Below are 20,242 nucleotides of genomic sequence, written 5' to 3' on the forward strand. Positions count from 1 at the left end.
ACATGCTTTCCAAGTATTTTAAGTTCTTCTTGATTTCTTTTTATTAATCAGAAGGTAATTAACCAACAGCCACAAATAATAAAGGAGACAACAGAAAGTCAGCTAAACTGGGAACATTTTCGCCTTCTTGTTTGTGTCTTTAAAAAAATTAATTGCCGTCAAAATAGAGAGAGGGACCTTTTCACCATTACCAAAACATTTTGTTGTTCTTTTTTTAGCCATAAAAGTAAAATATTGGCTAAAATTAGTTCTGATGCACAGGTTGACTACAAATATAAGGAGCTCAATGTCTAATTTAAAAGGCAGTTTCCAAAAATCCTAACTAAGAAATTAGCTGAGCCAAAAACCTGCAGCTTCTGCCCACTTCTGCAGTAGAGGGCTGGCCAGCCTGAATATGAAATACCTTTTGTTTCAAAATTAAATGAAATAAATGAGCAATTATGAGGTAATTAATCATATGATAAAGTAAACATATATACTGTATATAAATGAGTCAATAAATTGTAAAAACAAAAACAACTCATAATTAAGTTAAGTAATATATAATATCATTATTTTGGTTCAACAATGTAGTTACTTTACATTTAAATATCGAATGTTTTATTTAAAAGTATCCTTATTTAACAGAGGGAATTTTCCAAACAGGGCGGCACGGTGGCGCAGTGGTAGCGCTGCTGCCTTGCAGTTAGGAGATCCGGGTTCACTTCCCGGGTCCTCCCTGCGTGGAGTTTGCATGTTCTCCCCGTGTCTGCGTGGGTTTCCTCCCACAATCCAAAGACATGCAGGTTAGGTGGATTGGCGATTCTAAATTGGCCCTAGTGTGTGCTTGGTGTGTGGGTGTGTTTGTGTGTGTCCTGCGGTGGGTTGGCACCCTGCCCAGGATTGGTTCCTGCCTTGTGCCCTGTGTTGGCTGGGATTGGCTCCAGCAGACCCCCGTGACCCTGTGTTTGGATTCAGCGGGGTGGAAAATGGATGGATGGATGGAATTTTCCAAACAACACATTTTTAAATGGCTCTTTCAATGCCAGTGCTATTATTTCAGTTTGCCTCTTTTCATGATGGTTTTGCCACTTTTGTCAATCAATAGCTGAACCTCTTCCTATTGGTTATTCCTTTGCTGTCAATTACTTGTACTTTTCCCTGATTGTAGGTGGTATGGCGCCCAAAGATCTTTAGTGCTACTTTACAACTGGTAAAGACGTGAAGGCAGTTAAGAGTTGGTTAGTCAGAAAATGAAATGATCCTTTAACACATAATGCCATTTTGAAATGAATTGACAAAATATTGATTTTTACCACACCACACAACCTCTACACCCAGTCACTGTTCAAGAACTGGATACGGAGATGGTGCACTGCTGTAAGAACTTGGGGGTCCACATCATTGATAAGCTGGACTAGTCTTGTAAAACTGAGAAAGCAGTGAAGAAAGGGCAGAGTAGACTCTTTTATAAGGACTGTGCACTTCTTAAATGTGTGTAGAGACCTCTTTTATATGTTCTACAACTTTATGATGACCAGTGTGGTGTCCTGGATCAGTAACATCACATCAAGAGAGGCCCACCAAATCAGAAAACCGATTAAGAAAGCAGAAGTTATGGGACACCACCTGAGCCTGTTGGAGGTAGTAGCGCAGGAGAGAATGAAGACAAAAGTGAGTGCCATTATGAACAATGCTGCACATCCTCTCTGTGACACCCCAACACTGAGGACTTTCAGCAAGTGTCGAGAAACACCACTGGGGCTCCTTTATACAGTATCTCACAAAAGTGAGTACACCCCTCACATTTTTGCAAATATTTTATTCTATCTTTTCATGGGACAACACTGAAGATATGACGCTTTGATACAATATAAAGTAGTAACAGTGTAAATTTTTTGTCCCCTCAAAATAACTCAACACACAGCCATTAATGTCTAAACCGTTGGCAACAAAAGTGAGTCCACCCCAAGTGAAAAATGTCCAAATTGTGCCCAAAGTGTCAATATTTGTGTGGCCGCCCACCATTATTTTCCAGCACTGCCTTCACTCTCTTGGGCATGGAGTTCACACGAGCTTCACAGGTTGCCACTGGAATCCTCTTCCACTCCTCCATGACGACATCACGGAGCTGGTGGATGTTAGAGACCTTGCACTCCTCCATCTGCCCCACAGATGCTCAACAGGGTTTAGGTTTGGAGACATGCTTGGCCAGTCCAGCACCTTTACCTTCAGTTTCTTTAGCAAGGCAGTGGTCGTCTTGGAGGTGTGTTTGGGCTCATTATCATGTTGGCTCAGTTTCCGAAGGGAGCGGATCACGCTCTGCTTCAGTGTGTCACAGTACATGTTGGCATTCATGGTTCCCACAATGAATTGTAGCTTCCCAGTGCTGGCAGCACTCATGCAACCCCAAGCCATGACACTCCCACCACCACCAAGCTTGACTGTAGGCGAGACACACTTGTCTTTGTACTCCTCACCTGGTTGACGCCACACATGCTTGACACCAGCTGAACCAAAGAAGTTTATCTTGGTCTCATCTGTTCCTGTAATCCATGTCCTTAGTCTGCTTGTCTTCAGCAAACTGTTTGCAGGCTTTCTTGGGCATCATCTTTAGAAGAGGCTTCCTTCTGGGACGACAGCCATGCAGACCAATTTGATGCCGTGTGCGGCAGGCGTACAGTCTGAGCACTGCCAGGCTGACCCCCTACCCCTTCAACCTCTGCAGCAATGCTGGCAGCACTCATACGTCAATTTTCAAAAGGCAACCTCTGGATTTGAAGCTCAGCACGTGCACTCATCTTCTTTGGTCTACGATGACGAGGCCTGTTCTGAGTGGAACCTGTCCTATTAAACCTGTCGCTGTATGGTCTTGGCCACCATCCTCAGAGAGTTCTTTGCCATGAGGTGCCATGTTGAACTTCCAGTGACCGGTATGAGAGAGTGTGAGAGCGAGGACACCAAATTTAACACACCTGCTCCCCATTCACACCTGAGACCTTGTGACACTAACGAGTGGCATGACACCAGGGAGGGAAAATGGCTAATTGGACACAATTTTGACATTTTTCACTTAGGGGTGTACTCACTTTTGTTGCCAGTGGTTTAGACATTAATGGCTGTATGGGGGACAGCAAATTGACACTGTTATACAAGCTGTACACTGATGGCTTTACATTGTATCAAAGTGTTATATCTTCAGTGTTTTTCTGTGAAAAGAAAATATTTACAAAAATGTGAAAGGTCCACTCACTTTTGTGAGATTCTGTACCAACAACAATACACCCTCCTAGGGACAAATAAGTTAAATGTAATCCATCTTATTGTCACAGAGTGAGTGATGAGGACCAGAGGAATCTGATGGTTACCTGCAGTGGTGTTTGAAAGCTAGTGAACCCTTCAGAATTTTCCATACTCCTTCATAAATGAGATCTACTACATCGTCAAATTTACTCACTTGTCCTAAAAGTAGGTGAGGAGAACACAGTTAAACAAATGAGACACAAATATCATTTATTCAGTAAGAAAATTTTGCAATGTCACAAATCTGTGTGTGGCAAAATCATGTGAACCTTTGCTTTTAGTATTTGGTGTGACTCCCTTTTGCAGCAGTACCTGCAATTAAACATTTTTGGTAGGTCTTGATCAGTCCTGCACATTGGCTTGGAAGCATTTTAGCCCATTCCTCCATACAGAATTAGATAGATAGATAGATAGATAGATAGATAGATAGATAGATAGATAGATACTTTATTGATCCCAAGGGGAAATTTCCATACTCCAGCAGCAGCATACTGATAAAAACAATATTAAATTAAAGAGTGATAACAACACAAGTATAACAGACAGACAATAATTTTGTATAAATTTAGCGTTTACCCTCCCAGGTGAAATTGAAGAGTCACATAGTATGGGGTCTCCTCGGTCTGTCAGTGAAGGAGGACTAATTACCTCAACTCTTGGATGATGCTGTATTTTCTCAAATGCACTGCACACTTCAGGTCATTCCACAACATTTCTATTGGGTTAAGGTCAGGATTTTCATTTGGTCATTCCAAAACCTTTATTTTATTCTTCTTCAAACACTTTTTGGTAGAATGACATGTTTGCTTGGGGTCTTTGTCTTATTGCATGACTCAGTTTCTCTTGAGATTTTCCTTCAGAATTTGCTGGTATAATTCAGAATTAATTTTCCCGTCAACAATAACAAGCTGTTCTGTCCCAGGCATGGCAAAACAGGCTCAAACATGATCCTACTGTCACCATGTTTCACAAATGGGATAAGGTTCTCATGCTAGAATGCAGTGGTTTTCTTTCTCCAAACATAATGCTTCTCATCTGAACCAAAAAGATCTGTTTTGGTCTCATCTGTCCATAAAACATTACTCCAATAGCTTTCAGGCTTATCTACAAACTCTTCATACAGCAAACTGTAGACAAGAAGCAATGTTTTTTATTGCAAAGCAGTGGCTTTCTCCTTGCAACCCTGACATGCACACCACTGTTGTCCAGTGTTCTTTTGAACATTAACCAATGAGAGGGAGGCTTTTATTTGCTTAGAAGTTACCCTTGGTTCTTTTATGACCTCGTAGACAATCATACATCTTGCCCTTGTAGTGATGTTTGTTGGTCATCCACTCCTGGGGAAACGTACAATAGTCCTGAACTATTCTCCATTTGTACTCAACCTGTTTAACTCTTTACAGTTGGTTTTGTAGCCTTTCCCAGCACAATGAGCATCGATCATTTTTTTTTCTGAGGTCCTCTGACATGTCCTCTGTCCGTGACATGATATACTGATTCTGCACAATCGGGTTTGAAGGTGAAGCCCTTGACAGAACCGTAAAGAAGGTGCCCATTAACACCTGATTGTCATCACATTGATTGACAACACCTGGCTCTCATCTCACCTTCAAGTTACCTGCTAAGTTCACATACTTTTGCTATTCAGAGATTTTCCTCAATAAATCAATGATCAAGTATGATATTTTTATCTCCTTTGTTTAGCTTTGTTCTCCATATCTACTTTTAGAACTTGTGTTAAAATCTGATGATGCTTTAAATCATATTTATGCAGGAATGTGGAACACTCTGAAGGCTTCACTAGCTTTCAAGCACCACTTTAAGTCTTAAACTCCTGAGAAAGAGCAGTTAATCTAAAAATGGAATGAGTAAGGTGCAAATATACAAGTCAAGTGGAAAGTACTCAGAACTGGTCTTTCTCCATAAATGTGGAATGTTCAATAGCTTTTAAATGAGTTGGATGAAGTTTTACACGGCATAGAGAGTCAGAGTGAGTTGAGATAGTGTGCCATTTGTTCATTATGAAGAAACAGCTTGAACATCTTATTTCAGACGCTAGTTTAATGCTGGACCATTTTCACCAGATACAGTACAATAAGAAGGAGTAGAAAAGGCAGAAGTGGAACTGAAAATAAGTGAATGGATAATGTTAAAAAATGTGCGCATTACAATTAAAACTAAAATGTGTTGTCTTAACCAGGGGAACTCTTATTGACTTAATGGTTTTGTCAGTTTGAATGTAAGAAAAGAAGCACTGAAGATCTTTGGTAGGTCACTGTCAACAATAGAGAGGAAGTGATTAACCAATAGGAACAGGTTCTCGACTAATAAGTGAGGCATCCATCCTGAAAAGAGGCAGTTTGAAATAAGTAGCCCTGGCATGAAAGTGGCCACTCGGAATTGTGTCATTTTGAGATGTCCCAGAATGATCAGCATCAAGAGCAGGCCCAAACACTCCATATAAGATGTGACTTTTTCTTCTCACCCAGTACCATTGCCTTTTCTTTTTTTTCTCATCATTTTTGTCTGCCATCTTGTGTTCTTTGTGTGAGTTTAAAGAATGTGAGTATTTGACAGTACACTGTAAGTGCTTAAAGATTGCTAAATAGCACTGAAAGTTTCATTTTGTAAATAGCAGAATGGCTGAAAGAACAATGTGAGTGCAGAATGGCTGGCTGTGGCCTGTGAGTGCTAATGTGACAAACATGCCACCACATGCTGGGTATAATGGGGACTGTACACTTTCTATCAACATGAGTGTATATCTTTGAAATGCGTTATCCTGAAGTTACAATCCCTGAAGGTTTCCACTGAATTCCCAACCACTCTCTTTACTTTTCTATTATTTTTTCACACACAGGATAAGGGATGAACTTCTGAAAAACATCAGAACCTACAAGACTGTGACAGAGTCAGTGGAAAAGCCCAGAATCCTCCTGATTGGGCAGATTGGAGCTGGTAAAAGCAGCTTCTTCAATTCGGTGAACAGCGTCTTCAGAGGTCATGTGATGCTGCAGGCCACTGCTGGGTATGGAGCCACCAGTTTAAGCCAACAGGTAAGTGAGGGGCAGAAAGAAGAGGAGCTGTGAAGACTCTGTAAGCTTTTTGGTCATCTATTGCTGGCCGTACCCAGGGTCCCCTGCTTATTTATTTAATGCTGGGAGTCATTGCTGAGTACAGCACCAGATCGGGCCTCAACATGGCCTGCAAGTCATATGGGGCGTGAAAGTAATGGGACATGGACCTTACAAGAGGCCATGAACTATGCTTGTTTGTGCTCTGCTGAGAAAGATGGGTAGATTAAAAGTAGCAGACCCCGTCAGCCTACTGCTCTGTCAATATTCCTATCGAGAAAGCAGAGTTCAGACTTCAGTGGCACCTTTTATTTGTGACATGGCAGCTTCTCTGTTCACCATAAAGCACTTGTATCAGGAACTCCTGCTGCTCATTTTTCATTTCATTTAATTTTTCACCACTTATCGAAGATCCCCCTGTTACACTTGCCAGCTCCTATTATGGGATTCCAAGGTGTTCCCAGGCCATTAGGGAGAGATAATCCTCCCAGTGTGCCCTGGGTCTTATCCATGGTCTCCTACCAACTAAACCTCTACAGTGACGTGTCCTATGAGGCATATCAGATGCCAGAACTACTGTACTTCAATTGGCTCCTCTCGATGCAGAGAGTCAATGCTCTTCTCTGAGCCTCTCCCCGATGCCTGCACCTTTCACCTGATCTCTACGTTAGAGCCCAGACATCTTGCAGAGAAATCTCATTTTGGCCTCTTGAACCCACAATGTCATCCTTTCTGTCATTACCCAAAGTTTATGACGACAGGATAGGGTAGGGATGTAGATCAATTCTTCTTCACCACTACAGATCCGCATCGTGACTGCTAAACTGTGCCTGCAACCCCTATCTGTCTGTTGATCTCACCATCCTTTGTTCCCTCACTCAGGAACAAGACCTTGAGATACTTAATCTCCTCCACTTGAGACACTAACTCATCTCCTTCTCTGAGAGGACTATAAGATTTGGAAATGTTGATCCTCATCCCTGCTGCTTCATGCTCAGTCGCAAACTGTCCCAATACTAGCTGGAGTTCACAGCCCAGTGTAGCCATCATGGCCACGTCATCTGTAAAAAAAAGTAACACAATTCTAAGGCCCCTAGCTGCACCTTGCTATCGTGTTCATGAAAACTGGATAGGAGACAAAGCACAGCCCTGGCAGATTTCCACACCCACTGAAAACGACAACAATAGCAACATTTATTTCTGTCACACATTTTCATATAAATAATGTAGCTCAAAGTGCTTTACATGATGAAGAAAGATAAAAAAGACAAAGTAAAAATTAAAATAATAGAACACTAATTAAGATAGAATAAGAGTAAGGTTCGATGGTCAGGGAGGAAAGAAAAAACAAAAAAAACTCCAGATGGCTGGAGAAAAAATAAAATCTGCAGCGGTTCAGAGGTCACGAGACCACCCAGCCCCCTCTAGGCATTCTACCTAACATAAATGACCAGTCCTCTATGTATTCAGGGTTCTCATGGAAGGACTTGATGATGAAGGTCACGTGCACTTCTGGTCTTTAATCCATCAATGTAGGAACATCACAGTGCTTTGATTAGGTGGTGGTGGTGCAGGTCGCACCACAGAAAACCGGAAAAGAACAGAAGAGAAAGTAGGGGTAAGTGCGGATTTTGAATATGAATACCATGAATTATGATGATAATCTATACTAATAAAAGGCAAAGCCCTCACTTACTGACTCACGCATCACTAATTCTCCAACTTCTCGTGTAGGTAGAAGGCTGAAATTTGGCAGGCTCATTCCTTACAGCTTACTTACAAAAGTTGGGCAGGTTTCATTTCGAAATTCTACGCATAATGGTCATAAATGAATCCTACTTACGTACATATATACGTCCATAGCCTGCAGCTCGGTCGCCATGTGAGGCGGAGTTGCGTCCTCCATCCCAACGCCTCCCACGTAATTGGCTGCCTGCCCATATCAGGCCGTCCGTTGTTCCGGTCTCTACATTCCCTTCCTTGCTTCACCACGGTATTCATGTCTCCTTGCTGATAACTGCAGCCTTTTTTTTAATCCACGGCTTCTCCGCTGTTTTATTGTTCATTTATTACGACTATAGTTATTGTGTAGGTATTTTAGACTTAGTTTACTGTTCTGGTACCCATTTCTTTTACCGTTCCAACCATACTACCATTAACATGTCTATCGAGGTGATCACCATCGATCAAAGAACTGTCACTTACCGAGTGGTTTCCATGCCCAGAGATGGCACCTGCCTTTTCCATTCTCTGAGTTACATATTGCACAGCCATATCAGGCTCACTCTTGATATCCATTGTGTCTTATGTATTGAATGACTGGCACAGGTTCAAGGTGTGGACTGATGACGGTACAGGAGATAATTGGACTACACAGGAGCACTAGAAGAGTGAAATGCTTAAGCCCTTCACCTATGGATCTGCATGTGAGTTGATGGCTGCCGCTGAATTGTTCGGGTGTCGCTTTCAAGTGTACCGAAATGGCCAAATATTTTACACCTTTGGACAACCGCCAATGCCTCTTAAACATCGTAGATTCACAGGTGACCATTTCAGTAGTGGAAACTCTGATGTTTATGAACGTTTCAACTCTCAAAAGCTGGATGTGAAGTTATTGATGAAGCCGGTTGTATGCTTACAACGCTTGACAGATGCCGAATGTCACTTCAACACAACAAGTCCTGCAAATACTAACGTAATTGAAACAAACCATGAAACTCAAACCAATTATGACAACAGCAATCCAAGCTGTGAGAAAACAGTAAAAAGGAGGCGTGTCAGACATTGTGGTACTTTTTCTGATGCAGCTAGACGGAAACAACTTTGTGACACTGCCGCCAAATACTCACAGAAAAATCCACAACTTAATAGAGATGCTGTCGCTAAATATTCGCAGAAAAATCCACAAGTTAATACCGGGAATGCCTGTTAAACATCTTAGATTCACGAGTAGTGATTTGGGTAGTGAACACTTTGATTAATGAAACCTGTTGACAAACACGGAATGTAACTTCAACACAACACGTCCTCCAAATACGAACCTGATTGAAAGAAATAATGATAATCAAATCCTTGATGACAGCAACACTCATAACAATCACAAAACAATTACATTGTCAATCATGTTACGTTATTTTTAAAATGTTTCCTTTTCTTTTTCATAACTTCTTTAAACACACTACTTCTCCGCTGTGAAGCGCGGGTATTTTGCTAGTTAATTGAATATACAGAGCATCAGGATTAAACTAAAGTGAAGTTATGAGAAAGCCATGCTGAAGTAATGTGTTTTTAGCAGTTTCTTAAAGTGCTCCACCGTATTAGCCTGGCGAATTCCTATTGGCAGGCTATTCCAGGTTTTAGGTGCATAACAGCAGAAGGCCGCCCGCCTCACCACTTCTTTTAAGTTTAGCTCTCGGAATATGAGACACTCATTTGAAGATCTAAGGTTATGATTTGGAGTGTAAGGTGTCAGACATTCTCAAATATAAGATGGAGTGAGATGATTGAAGGCTTTGTAAACCATAAGCAGTATTTAATGTCAATTCCAAATGGCACAGGTAACCAGTGCAGTGACATCAAAACTGGAGAAATGTGCTCGGATTTTTTTTTCCTAGTTAGAATTCTAGCAGCTGCATTCTGCACTTGTTGCAATCAATTGATGTCTTTTTTGGGTAGTAAAACAGTAATGTTTTTCTGGGAGCCATGCCCCTGTAGTGGCAGACTGGAGTGGTGGCCCTCATTTTAAAAAAAGGGACTGAAGGTTGTACTCGTACTATTATGGAGTCACACTTCTCAGCCTCCCTGGAAAAGCTTATGCCAGAGTACTGGAAAAGAGACACTGCTCAGTCATGGAACATCAGATCTAGAAGGAACAGTGAACTACGTTGGACAGTGAACATCTCTTTAACCTCATGAGTATTCTGGAATGGGCATGTGGGAACGTGCAATCAGCTTACATGTGTTTTGGGATGTTAGAGAAGGCATATAACTGTGTTCCTCCCAAGGTTCTTTGGGTGAAAGGAGAGTATGGGCTTCCAGGATCTTTAATAAGGGTTATTCAGTCCCCATATAATTGCAGTGAGTTCTGTGTCTGTTTATCCTCAGAAAAATATCAGCATTTCCTACTGCTAAAATGTTAAATATGTGAGGTGACCGAGAAGCAGGACAAGGCTACTGAGTGGCTTTCTGGCTTTGTAATGACTTTGTATTTGTACCTCCAGTCACAGGTCATTCATGCATTTATTTTAAATAAGTTGAGGAAGTTTGAGAATGAAGATGGACAGACAGACATGTGGCTTTGCACTCACTGGATTCCTTCTTTCTTTTATAAACAGTTGATCTTTAGTTTTTTTACTTATTTTTGTAAACATTTTTGGTGTTTTGTAAAGAGTTTTGTACAAATTATATGTATGACAATATGCTTTAGGAATAAATATTATTATTGTTATTCTTACACACAGTACAGAACATATCCAGTTCATGATGGAAAAGGTGGAAACTTGCTGCCATACATCCTGTGTGACACGATGGGTCTAGAAGGCAGTGGCATTGATGAAGGGATCCTTGTGGAAGACATCTTCAGCGTCATTAAAGGACACGTCCATGACTCGTATGAGGTGAGACTCGCCTGTCATTTTACTGATGTTTGTCTAAACTCATGATATAAAACACATATATTTCTGAAGCAAAGCCTAGGAAAATAAATAATTACTGAAAGTGAATGTGCCGACGTGTTCTCCTTAAAGTGTAGTGAAGATGGTCACCATCAACAGGTTTCACAGATGGACTGTGTGTACAGCTCTTTACCATTTACACAGATCATATTCAGCTTGATGTTCGATACAAAGTCCATCACTAAGGTCAGGCTTGAATGAAGGCAAGGTAGCGTCTGGACCGAGATGGCATTAAAACTGAGCTTTACAATGTTGCTCAGTCCATTTTCTATCCATTTTTTCTCCTTTTTGCCCTAAAATTCCACTCAGTGCTATGACCACAATCAGGAATACAAATGAGCTTTTGTAAAATGTGTAGAAACATGTCTCTTGCTGGCAGGATCATCACGAGACACGTTCAATGGGGACATTAACCACAATTTAGAATATCCACTCTGAGGTTTAGTGAGATGAATCCCTGCTGTACACAAATAAGATTTGTGTGACGCTGATGTCCACTACAGCTTGATTTTGTGACCCCACAGGTAAACTCCACAATTTTCAGTTTGCTGTCTACTGCATCCTGTATGTAGAAACAATATGGCAGCACAGGTGTTAAGCTCCTTGATGACGCTGACTGCATTAAAAAATATTTCTGCGCACCCTGGACATGCCAACATTTATTGGCAGCAAATAGGTTTTCTTTTAGATTTATTTAATCTAATGTGATTGGAGAATCATCGATGCACAATGTCATGTTGACATCAATGGTTCACAGCTCACTCCCGCCATTAACGTAACTACAGAGGAGCGAGTGTGACTTTAGGGAGATGGCAACATCAAGCGGAACTTTACAAATCAAAGAAAATATGATTATTTCTTTACTGGGAACCAATTAATAAATCGTTCACTTGAAGAAAAAAATAAGATAAACAAGCTTGGACTCAACCGACCTGACTTAAGAATTCAGCAGGAGCCGGGATTGAAGATGAGCTTACATACGGACTTTTTCCAGTTGTTCTTATGACAAATGGAGTTGGCTAACTTGGATGTGTTATAAGTAAGGCCTTTTTGGTTTCCCTGTTTGCTGATTCAGAGTGTTGGTACTGTAGCATTGTGGACAACGACAGGGGTACCAGATCTAAAAAAATGGCTGCACTTATCTAGGCAATAGGATGAGACTAAAAAGTTTTGGCAGGCTTTGTATTGCTGAACAGTTAGATCAACGCTTCCCGATTGGGGGTGCTCGCACCGCAACTGTTGCTGGGGGTGCCAAAATCCATCAAGAAAGAAAAATGAAAAACAGTATTTGTACAAAATCTTAATTTATTTATCCATTCTTAAATAATTAAATGGGCAGGCTATTTCGTATCAGTGCAATACGCTGCTTGTTAAAACAGATGACTTCCGCTCTTACGTGCACATAGTGCTGCGTGGGTATTATGAACTATCGTATCTGTTCAAGTTCTATTTAAATTTTAAATATAAGTAAGTTTTATTAAGTCGACAGAAATATCTTTGGTAGGAATGTAAGTTAATTTAGTCATCATTGCATACATTTTTCTTCACCATAGAAATTTAAAGACTAAATTCAACTTACATTCCTACCAAAGATATTTCTGTCGACTAAATAGATCCCACTTATATCCAAATAGAACTTGAAAAGACAGATTTTTTCGAATCTGACTGCGCATTTTAGATCGACTTGACGCGCACTACATCGAGCCCGCGTGCTATTGGGCTCTCGCCTGCCTGCCTCAATAAGTCACCGTCGCTTCGCTCTTACTTTTTTACCATTCATTTATTCATGGCTAGTCGTGAAAAAATTAGAAAATGGAAGGAGGATTACACTGAGGATGGCTTTACCAAAACAATTATTGATGGAGAATAAAGTATCCATTATTCATAAATCTTCAATTGGTGATCTGTTTTTCTGCATTAACCATATGTTTTTACATACTTCTTCTCAAACCAAGGGGGTGTGAAATCGGCCTCGTCCGTCACAGGGGGTGCGAGGGTAAAATGAATCGGGAAGCGCTGAGCTTAAACATTCATTTGAAAGAGTTTTTGATTGTAGACTATTATTGGTGTCTTTACTTTGTGTGCTATCATACCAGTTAAATGTTTTTTGTTTTGTTTTGTTTTTTGCATCATTGGAAGGCCATACTTTTAGTTTTCTTTTTATAATAGCCAAGAAGGGCATCATTTTATTTTTTACGGCTAGGTGTTTGAATTTGTGTGTGTGCATCTTCCAAAGTTGTGTGCATTACTGAGCAGTTTTATTAGAGGATCATCCTCATTTGGGTGCTGATGGTCAAGTTCTATAAACCATCTTATCTGGGTGAAATTTTATATGCCCGCCTACCAATGGATTTCTGGCAATGTCACTACTAATACTACTACTACTAATAATAATAATAATAATTCTTTACATTTATATAGCGCTTTTCTCACTACTCAAAGTACTTTTTTTGTAGGCAACATTACAGTTTGTGTCTTTTCTTTTCTTTTCTGCTGAGCTAAGAATTTACATTTACACCCGCCATTAAAAGGCCTCTTCACTGTCCTATCATGTGTTTTTGAGTAGCAGAGTGCACCATGGCTAGTAAGCTGTAGTTTGAATGGAAACGGAGCCAACAGAAAAAATATGAAAATAAGGGGACCCACCACACTACCAGAAAGAACTTTAGTGCTGTAGCTTAATGACAAATATATCACAATCTCATGAAGAACATAGATAGATAGATAGATAGATAGATAGACAGACAGACAGACAGACAGACAGACAGACAGACAGACAAACAGACAGACAGACAGACAGATAGATAGATAGATAGATAGATAGATAGATAGATAGATAGATAGATGCCACTCCACTGACTTTTTAAAGCTACACACGTGCCATGGCTGCCCACCTGTCCACAGCACTGACCAGTTTGTCCTCTCTGTAATTTTGAGAACCAACTCTAAGCTTCTCAACCCACACACACTTTTTTGTGGTGTACGATGTATTCACGATACCAAATAGCCATTTTTCTCTGTAAAAAGCCCTGTCAGTGGAGTTGGCTGTTTGCTGTGTAGCACATGATGCTGTTCACAGAAGTCATTAATTAATTTTATGGAAAATGTAACGTGAAACATCAATAAGCATTGAAAGGTGAAAGAAGAAAAGAAAATAGAGAACAGCGCATAGGAAAAATTAATTTTTATTTATTTATTTGTTTGTTTCTTTTGCCATTTTTAACTCTGAGCATCTTATGAGCGATGTGTCCAAAGCACTCAAAGAAACAAAAGCTGCAAAAGTATTAGAGGTGACATAAGAACACCTGAGTCCACCCATTACTAAATGAAACTGACAAAAGGCTGCGCAGCGCACAGGAAAACACCCACAAACTGCTTAGACGCCACTGTAACTCACCAACATTTGACATGTTCAGCAATTGTAGGGATTCATCATTCTGAAATGCAATACAAACATGTCGATAAATCAGTCGACAGTTTTGTGCCAAAGGAATAGAAAGGGTTATTGTGTTTCTTATTTCGGTGTACAGTATATCAAGCAGTATAAGACAAGATGATGGACCGTCTGTCGGGCAGGCTGCACTTTGTGAAACTCAGGGACTGTATGACCAACACTGGAGCAGCACAAGGAGCAGGCCTGTCACCTTTTCTCTTCACTCTACACTTCTGGCTACAAATATAACAGCAGGTCGTGTCACTTGTGGGGCGTGTTAATAAAGGGGATGAGACAACAGGGGGCTCCTTTATACCAGAAATTTGCCTGTATAGCTTCTCACTGGGACTGGAACTGCCAAATAAGACATTTTCTTTATTTTATTTTAAATTTTCTTTTCTTTTATTCAGCCTGGCACTTACACATGAGCACTCAAGTGTGAAGGTCTGTGTCTGGTGTGTGTTATACAATAAAGAATTGGTAATAACAAGCAGGTGGGCTCCAATAAAAAAATTGTATATGTGTGTAAGTGAGGGAAATGTGTGTTATGTCTTGTTAAAATGATCGTGTCTCTCCAGTTCAATATCAGGGCACCGATAACCAGAAATGACAGGCGCTACCGAGTGGAGCCCAGCCTGGCTGATAAGGTGCACTGCGTCGTCTACGTAGTTGAAGCAAACAAAATCAGCCTCCTTGGTCAAAATCTGCTGAAGAAGGTGAAGTCCATCCGGGCCGAAGTGAACAAAATGGGTGAGTACCTGCAGCTTGACAGAGGATGATGGGACATTAATTAGACATTCTGACAGCATTTTTATTTCTCCCACATAACTAATACCATTAATAGTGCGCATTGCTGCTGAAAAGTCAGTTGTTGTTAATATTAGTAAGACCATTTAGTGAAGTTCGAAATGTTAGTTAAAATGAAATGCACCCAGCAGTTTATATTGCGTGCTTATTGTTTGAAAGCAGTGATTTCCTGGCTTTGCTTCAGACCACAGGATTACACATTAAACATATTTAACAGTTTGTGTCTTTGCTTGATTAGTTATATAACTATTATATCTCCCAGGGAAGGAAAGTTCACGGCTGTAAAGGTTGTATAGCTAAGGGGATGATCTTCAGGATCTCCTGTGGCCATTCATCTCATGGTGACCCCTGCTTTGAGACTCTGCTTCACCTCCCGTCCTGCACCAGCTTACTTTACTGATGTCTTCTTCTATGTACATGTCCTTTCTTTGGTGCTTTTGATACTTTTACCTCATTTTAGTTCCTGCCTTCTTGTGTTTTAATCTCTGCCAGTTTGTTAGTTCATATTCACCAGTTTACTGTGGCTTTTGTCCAGCTCTGTACCCCCGCCATGGCTCTACCATGCTAGTAACAGTAGGCCCTCAACTGGGTTAACTAGCTACAGTTCACCACGTAAGTTGTAAAGGATGATCATTCAAAAGGCAGGCCAGCACTAATCACTGTGTTTTGTTCCTCTTCCTCAACTGTATATTGTTCTTGGTCAATGGAGCCTATCCTAGCCAGCATAGGGCAGAACGCAGCAACTAACTCTTCCAGTCCATCCCAATGCAGGGCAAACACACACACACACACTCACTGGGCCAGCTTAGCATCAGCAATTCACCTAGCAGACATGCTTTGGACAGTGGGAGGAAACCAGAGCAGCCAGGAAACCCACCGAGACATGAAGAGAACATACACACTCCACACAGGGAGGACCTGAACGTGAACCTGGGTCTCCTCACTGCGAGGCAGCAGCACTACCACTGTGCTCACTGTATGATGAAATTTTAACGATTACTTAAATGGTCCAAAGTCCCAAGTAATAAAATATACAGTGTGAAAAAAAGTTTATAAGCAAGTAGTAAAACCTAGCTAAAAGCATATAATTAAACTTCAACTTAAATTTACAAGATGCAAGAATTTTATATGTATATATAAATCACAGAGATCAATTTTGTGACAAAGAATACCATAAGAAGAACAGCAATAAGGACAGTGCCGTCTGTTAGGCGACTTATACACAATGCAAGAACAACAAAGACCGAGAAAGGCACGCCTGTCATTTTTCAGAGAGTTCACGGTTGCTTATATCTGATCTTTAGTTGGGTCACACAACCCGCTCCCATAAGAAGACAAGACGATGATCCACACTGACAAGCAAGAACTTTTCCTAAACATTTACTAATGGAGCAGGAAGTAAACACAATGTCTCAGAGTCATGCAAAACAAGTTCCAGGTGTGACCACTAGAGGGGGATGCAGCACCACAAACCTCACCAACACAAGTGCCGGTTTAATTAAAAGGTTTATTAGCACAAATACCTTTCAAAAAGGCTTCAACAGTTACAAAAACACAACACAACTCTTCTTCTCTTCTTTTCTTTCTCATTCCACTCCTCCAGACGAGCTTTGCCTGCCCTCTTCACCGACTTGCCTATTTTGGACCTAGGAGTACTTCTGGTGCCAGGGCACAGCCCGTTTGAAGCACTTCTGGATCAAACGGAAGCCCCAAAAAGCAGGAATTACTCCCTGGTGGGTCCCACAGAAGCCAACAGGGCTGCCCCATGAGACTACAGTTCCCAGCATGCCCTGCAGTTATCCCCGTGGGAGTCCTGACCCATAAATGTTGCCATCTAACATATGAGGGCAGCACGTAGTCCTGACAGGTTGTATCCCCCTTTTATGCATTATACTGCCCGGGTATTGTTCCTTGTCTCATCCCAGCCAGGACACTTGTCCGTGTGCGCTTACCATCACACAGAATATAGAATTTAAAACTGCCCCAGAGACAGAAATACTCTGCAACAATCGAGAATGTTAGACTGAAAATTAAGACTTTCTGAGACCCCTTTAATAGTTCAACGGTGTCCTCGTCATTCTATTAGACTGGAATACAGCAAATGGCAGACAGAACTGGATTTTAACTCAGACTCTTGTCTCATATCTTGTAGGGATTCTCCAGCTTGTGTTGGTCACTAAGATTAATGAAGCCTGCCCTGAAGTTAAAAAAGATGTGACCAAAGTGTACAGGAGCCGCTACCTTTATGAAAAGGTGAGTCAAACTGACCAATGGGGGGCTGGCAGTGATGAGTGTGATGTGATCATAAGAAGTAAAGTAATGAAACGTGCAAAGTCAGTCCATCAAACAAGAAAGTGGCATCTGAAGCTCTAGATGTTCTCTGTCACATTGCCATTTTTCTTCTTTGCTATTCACCATGACAATTGATTATCTGTTTATGGGAAAGTGTTCATTAGTTATTATAAGCTCTTCCTCGTTGTCCGATATTATTAAATTTAAGTCTTTTAAATAGTAAAGCCTCTATACTTATTCAAGTGTCTTCCTCAAGCCCAGATTGAGAGGCCATCTCTTGTGTCTGATGCCATGTAACCATCATGTGGAAGTTCTTTAGTGTCAAAAATGCAAAGATGGACAGGAAGTGTGAAGGGGACATAATTTAGACCATTCAGAGACAGAGGACAGTCGCTGCTGAAGATACAATATAATATACAATTTATTTTTATATAGCCCAAAATCATGCAAGACGTGCCGCAGTGGGCTTTAACAGGCCCTGCCTCTTGACAGCCCCCCAACCTTGACTCTCTAAGAAGACAAGAAAAAACTCCCAAAAAAACCCTTGCAGGGAAAAAATGGAAGAAACCTCCGGAAAGGCAGTTCAAAGAGAGACCCCTTTCCAGGTAGGTTTGGCGTGCAGTTAAATGATGAGCAAATATTGTAGTCATCAGCATCATTCCCTCCAACAATTAACATCTCTGTCTTATCGTTGTTTAAAGACAAGTAGTTCTCATCCATTCACAAAATTGGAGAAACCTCATTTGATCTAAAAGAAAGGTATAACTGGGTGTCATCTGCATATGAATGAAAATTAACAACTAATGAGAGATCCCAGTGGAAGCATGTGAAGTGAAAACAGTAAAGGTCTGAGTACTGAGCCCTGCGGGACACCATATTGAACTGCTGTGTATAATGATGGAGTCCTGTCAGCACATTGTAATCAATCTGATAAATAAGAACTAAACCAAGCGAGCACGGAGCCTGTAAGCCTAACATCATTTTCTAGCCTGTGCAGTGAAATAGAGTGGTCGATGGTGTCAAACGCTGTGCTTAAGTCCAACAACATAATTACAGTGGAGTTTCCTTCATCAGAGGATATCAGAATGTCGTTTACAACCCGTGTTAGTGCCGTTTCTGTACTATGACCAGTGCAAAAACCAGACTGGAATTTCTCAAATAAATTGTAATGCGTAAGGTGTGACTGAAGCTGACTGGCGACTACTTTTTCAAGTATTTCAGAGAGAAATGGTAAATTTGAAATGGGTCTGTTTGTTTGGCCCAACTGTCTCTGTTACCAGTCAAAAATGTGTCCAAATGATGGGTTCAGCCACAGCCTTGACTTACTGTATGCGTGTGTTTCTTTACAAAATCTCCCAATATGCCCCTTAGTTAGTGTTAAATGACAGACACAAAAAAGATTGGGCTCCCTGTCTGCTGCTGAATTAAATTTGCCCAATTTGTCCAGATCATCCTGAATTAGTGTCACCGTCACAGGGATCATCAGGTCTCTCGCTAGCTGTGCCTGTCTTCTGCATTTTTACAGTGCATAATATATATATATATATATATATATATATAGTCATGCAGTGGGTTGGCACCCTGCCCTGGCATGGTTCCTGCCTTGTGCCCTGTGTTGGCTGGGACTGGCTCCAGGAGACCCCCCGTGACCCTGTATTCGGATTCAGCGGGTTAGAAAATTGATGGATATATATATATACAGTGGTGTGAAAAACTATTTGCCCCCTTCCTGATTTCTTATTCTTTTGCATGTTTGTCACACAAAATGTTTCTGATCATCAAACACATTTAACCATTAGTCAAATATAACACAAGTAAACACAAAATGCAGTTTTTAAATGATGGTTTTATTATTTAGTGAGAAAAAAAAATCCAAACCTACATGGCCCTGTGAAAAAGTAATTGCCCCTTGTTCAAAAATCACCTAACTGTGGTGTATCACACCTGAGTTCAATTTCCTGATTACTGCCACACCTGTTTCAATCAAGAAATCACTTCAATAGGAGCTGCCTGACACAGAGAAGTAGACCAAAAGCACCTCAAAAGCTAGACATCATGCCAAGATCCAAAGAAATTCAGGAACAAATGAGAACAGAAGTAATTGAGATCTATCAGTCTGGTAAAGGTTATAAAGCCATTTCTAAAGCTTTGGGACTCCAGCGAACCACAGTGACAGCCATTATCCACAAATGGCAAAAACATGGAACAGTGGTGAACCTTCCCAGGAGTGGCGGCCGACCAAAATTACCCCAAGAGCGCAGAGACGACTCATCCGAGAGGTCACAAAAGACCCCAGGACAACGTCTAAAGAACTGCAGGCCTCACTTGCCTCGATTAAGGTCAGTGTTCACGACTCCACCATAAGAAAGAGACTGGGCAAAACGGCCTGCAAGGCAGATTTCAAGACGCAAACCACCGTTAAGCAAAAGAACATTAGGGCTCGTCTCAATTTTGCTAAGAAACATCTCAATGATTGCCAAGACTTTTGGGAAAATACCTTGTGGACTGATGAGACAAAAGTTGAACTTTTGGAAGGCAAATGTCCGTTACATCTGGCGTAAAAGGAACACAGCATTTCAGAAAAAGAACATCATACCAACAGTAAAATATGGTGGTGGTAGTATGATGGTCTGGGGTTGTTTTGCTGCTTCAGGACCTGGAAGGCTTGCTGTGATAGATGG

The 20,242-nt window shown here is 41.0% G+C and overlaps 1 protein-coding gene across 1 annotated transcript in view; it reads left to right on the top strand.

Moving 5' to 3' along the window:
- Positions 1-20,242, top strand: part of LOC120514716 (interferon-induced protein 44-like) — a 42,778-nt gene that overhangs the window by 20,528 nt on the left and 2,008 nt on the right. Inside the window, exons 4-7 of the mRNA XM_039735226.1 lie at positions 6,143-6,338; positions 10,817-10,972; positions 15,041-15,212; positions 17,422-17,522. Coding sequence (XP_039591160.1) covers positions 6,143-6,338; positions 10,817-10,972; positions 15,041-15,212; positions 17,422-17,522 — 625 coding nt within the window. The remainder of the gene's footprint in view (positions 1-6,142; positions 6,339-10,816; positions 10,973-15,040; positions 15,213-17,421; positions 17,523-20,242) is intronic.

Source organism: Polypterus senegalus, chromosome 14 (genome assembly GCF_016835505.1).
Source record: "Polypterus senegalus isolate Bchr_013 chromosome 14, ASM1683550v1, whole genome shotgun sequence".
NCBI classification, from domain to species: domain Eukaryota; kingdom Metazoa; phylum Chordata; class Cladistia; order Polypteriformes; family Polypteridae; genus Polypterus; species Polypterus senegalus.